The sequence below is a fragment of the Bidens hawaiensis genome, unplaced genomic scaffold, assembly GCF_021521415.1.
Source record: "Bidens hawaiensis isolate Kalapana, Puna unplaced genomic scaffold, B.hawaiensis_p1.1 tig00014983_1, whole genome shotgun sequence".
Lineage (NCBI taxonomy): Eukaryota > Viridiplantae > Streptophyta > Magnoliopsida > Asterales > Asteraceae > Bidens > Bidens hawaiensis.
Window position 1 is genome coordinate 11906 of NW_027492332.1, and position 2643 is coordinate 14548.

At 33.7% G+C, this 2643-nt stretch overlaps 1 protein-coding gene across 1 annotated transcript; it reads right to left on the reverse strand.

Annotated features, from left to right (window-relative positions):
• Positions 1 to 303: 303 nt before the first annotated feature.
• LOC143548262 (uncharacterized) lies at positions 304 to 1756 on the reverse strand. The gene is made up of 4 exons (XM_077039475.1): positions 1066 to 1756; positions 802 to 978; positions 493 to 624; positions 304 to 411 (listed from the first exon to the last, which is right to left on the reverse strand). The coding sequence occupies exons 1-4, from the start codon at positions 1636 to 1638 to the stop codon at positions 304 to 306; spliced, it is 990 nt and encodes a 329-aa protein (XP_076895590.1). The 5' UTR covers positions 1639 to 1756.
• Between the last annotated feature and the right edge of the window lie 887 nt (positions 1757 to 2643).

The following is a 2643-nucleotide window of genomic DNA, read 5'->3' on the forward strand; positions in this document are numbered from 1 at the left end:
CTAAACAATAAAAAGAGAAGTGCAAGAGAATACTAGTGACACAAAAGCAAATATTCCTAAGTTTTATACTCAAAATAATAATGTCACCTTATAAATTACATTACTCTTATCAAAACCAACTAAATGCTTTATGTGACAACTTGTTTTCTTTCTTCTGAGTTCTGACCTCTTTCCAGCCTTCATATGCCGCGTCTCAAGTTTGATCTTACTGCTTACACTCAATCTAAGATCAATAAGAATACTAATACTAATAATAAAATATAATCTTAGAACATTTTTAATTGCTTTTATAGCCATTGTTTTTTATTTAGGAACATAGCTAAATTGATGAAGTTGGGTGGTGGGCATGTGGGTGTTGAAAAAGTGTTGTCTTGGTATTCCTTGATAGTATTCTTTTTGCAACCCCTCCATCTACATATGCAACAAAGAAAGAAAACCAGTTGTTAAATTGTAACCAATAACTTGAAAATGATATATATCCTAGATACATACCCATAATTCATCTTCATACTCGTATCGTTGAAAATTTAAAGCTTTAGGAGTCGTTTCTTCAGGCTCATCATTACGTGCAAATCTCCCACGTATTCTTGGCCGGTTATCAGCAAGAGTTTTTCGACATACATACTTTACAAATAAAATGCAAATAAAGTTAGCAGATACGAAGTACGCAATGCATCCGATACATCACTTATTTAAATTTAACATATAATAAAAAAATTAATATTTTTATCAATAAAAAAACGCTACATATAAATAACACACACATATGTGTACATTTATATGACTGAGAATCCTAATTACCTTAATTGTTTTATTAAAATTTCTCTGCGTCCTTTTGGCTTTGTATCTTAATATTCTCTCTTTTCTTTCTTCTGGACTGTAACGACCCACCTTGAAATTAGCTTCCTCTGTCAACGATCCATCCGTCGCTAATGGGCTTGACGACAATGTTTGATTTCGATGATTGTTTTTCAAGCTCTAAAAAGGGGAAATAAATAACTCATTTAACAAAAGAAAAAAGAGTAAAAAATGGATGTGCATGCACATGATAAAAAAAGGACTAACTTGCAAATCACCAGTGCTGCAGACCCTTCTCATATGGCTAGAACTAGAAGTGAAGCCATGATCAGGTGAGGTGAGGAACATGGATTGAACATTTGAGGACTCAATCAAGCTATTAAATTTAGGTTGAAAAAGATAATTATTTGCTCTTCCATTAAAAGATTTACTGTAGCTTGTGTGCATCATGTTCAATGCATTTTCATATCCACCATAGCTATGAGGCAAGAAAGAATTGTTGTTGACATGATAGTTAAACAAGGGTAGTTGACTCTCCTCTGTTTTGACCTCAAGGTGACATAAATCTAGTGAATTTACTGAACTGCCCATTTGGTTAAGAGAGAGACTCTCAAGTTGGTGGCTTGGTGGGGAGGAAGAGAGGAGGGTGGTGGTGGTATTGGTGGGGGTGATTTGGTCATTTTCATCAAATGGGTGGTCAAAGTTTTCATGGGTTAAAGGGTTTAAGTTGTGGTTATTTTCTTGATATTTTTGGAGGATGTCAATGGAGGAGGAATCATTCAAAGGGGAGAATGGATAAGTGAAGAAACAATCTTCAAATTCAAACAAATCAGAAGACATTGAATATGATTGAATCTTGGATTATCATACAACAATCTCTTGTTTTCACCTAAAGAGAAAACTCCAACTTGTGACGATATAGTGCTTTTGGTCGCTCGAAAGTATGACAATCTTTAAAAGGGCGAACAACATGAACTTGTGACTTTTATGTTAAAAGATATAAGATCGTGAAATTCACACATATGACAATCTTGAAAAGGACAATTGGCCTTTTATATCATGATTTGAAAAAAATTTATGTTAATCTTAAAAAGTCACGTTTTAATAAGAAAAGGGGTAAAAACTGAATCTTTGACGATTAAAGGCCAACTTTTTTTCCTTTTAGCTGCTTTAAACGGTGACACTTAGAATGCTCATGATCTTGAAAACGGTGTAGAAGCTTGAAACAACAACATTTTTTGGGAATAAATTACAAGACTTGGAGCTACAATAACTTGAAAATTTTTCACTCCCTTATAATGTGTTTGAAGGTCTATGATTGGTGAAACAATAACCAACCATAGAGAAGACACTATTTGAGGGTGACCCAAAAACACTTGAAAGCAGAGAGAGAAAGATGGCACTTTCTCTCTCTAAAAGAAGTAGAGGACACCATTCTTTTGCCAAGAGTAGGGGAGTTTAAAAGCACCAACCTCTTGTGACAATACCTAAAAACTAATAGCAATTAGTCCACTTATGCTTATATTATATTGTATTACAAAAAGGTTTACTTAGGACACCCTTGAACTTTGCCTTCTTTGCAAAACCTTAACCCTCATAAAAAGAAGGATCATTATAATAATTTTGAAACTTTGATGGTAAGTGGTCTCACATACCATTGTTTTCTAAATAACCAATCTTTTAAATCATTATTCTCAAGCATTTTTTGTGTCAAACAACATTCTGCATGATCTTAAACAAACACTTTGGTAATCAAGTATGATGTAACAACTTACCCAAAAGAGTGAACTGCGATTTTCGTTCCCGTGGTTTGTCTAAGTCTGCTTTTTAGTCCAATTGTTTCAA

Coding starts and splice junctions, on each gene's coding strand:
- LOC143548262 (XM_077039475.1), bottom strand. CDS start 1,638: ATGTCTTCTGATTTGTTTGAATTTGAAGATTGTTTCTTCACTTATCCA. Junction 979..1,065: donor GCAGCACTGGTGATTTGCAA/GTTAGTCCTTTT, acceptor TCCCCTTTTTAG/AGCTTGAAAAACAATCATCG. Junction 625..801: donor ATTTTAATAAAACAATTAAG/GTAATTAGGATT, acceptor TTATTTGTAAAG/TATGTATGTCGAAAAACTCT.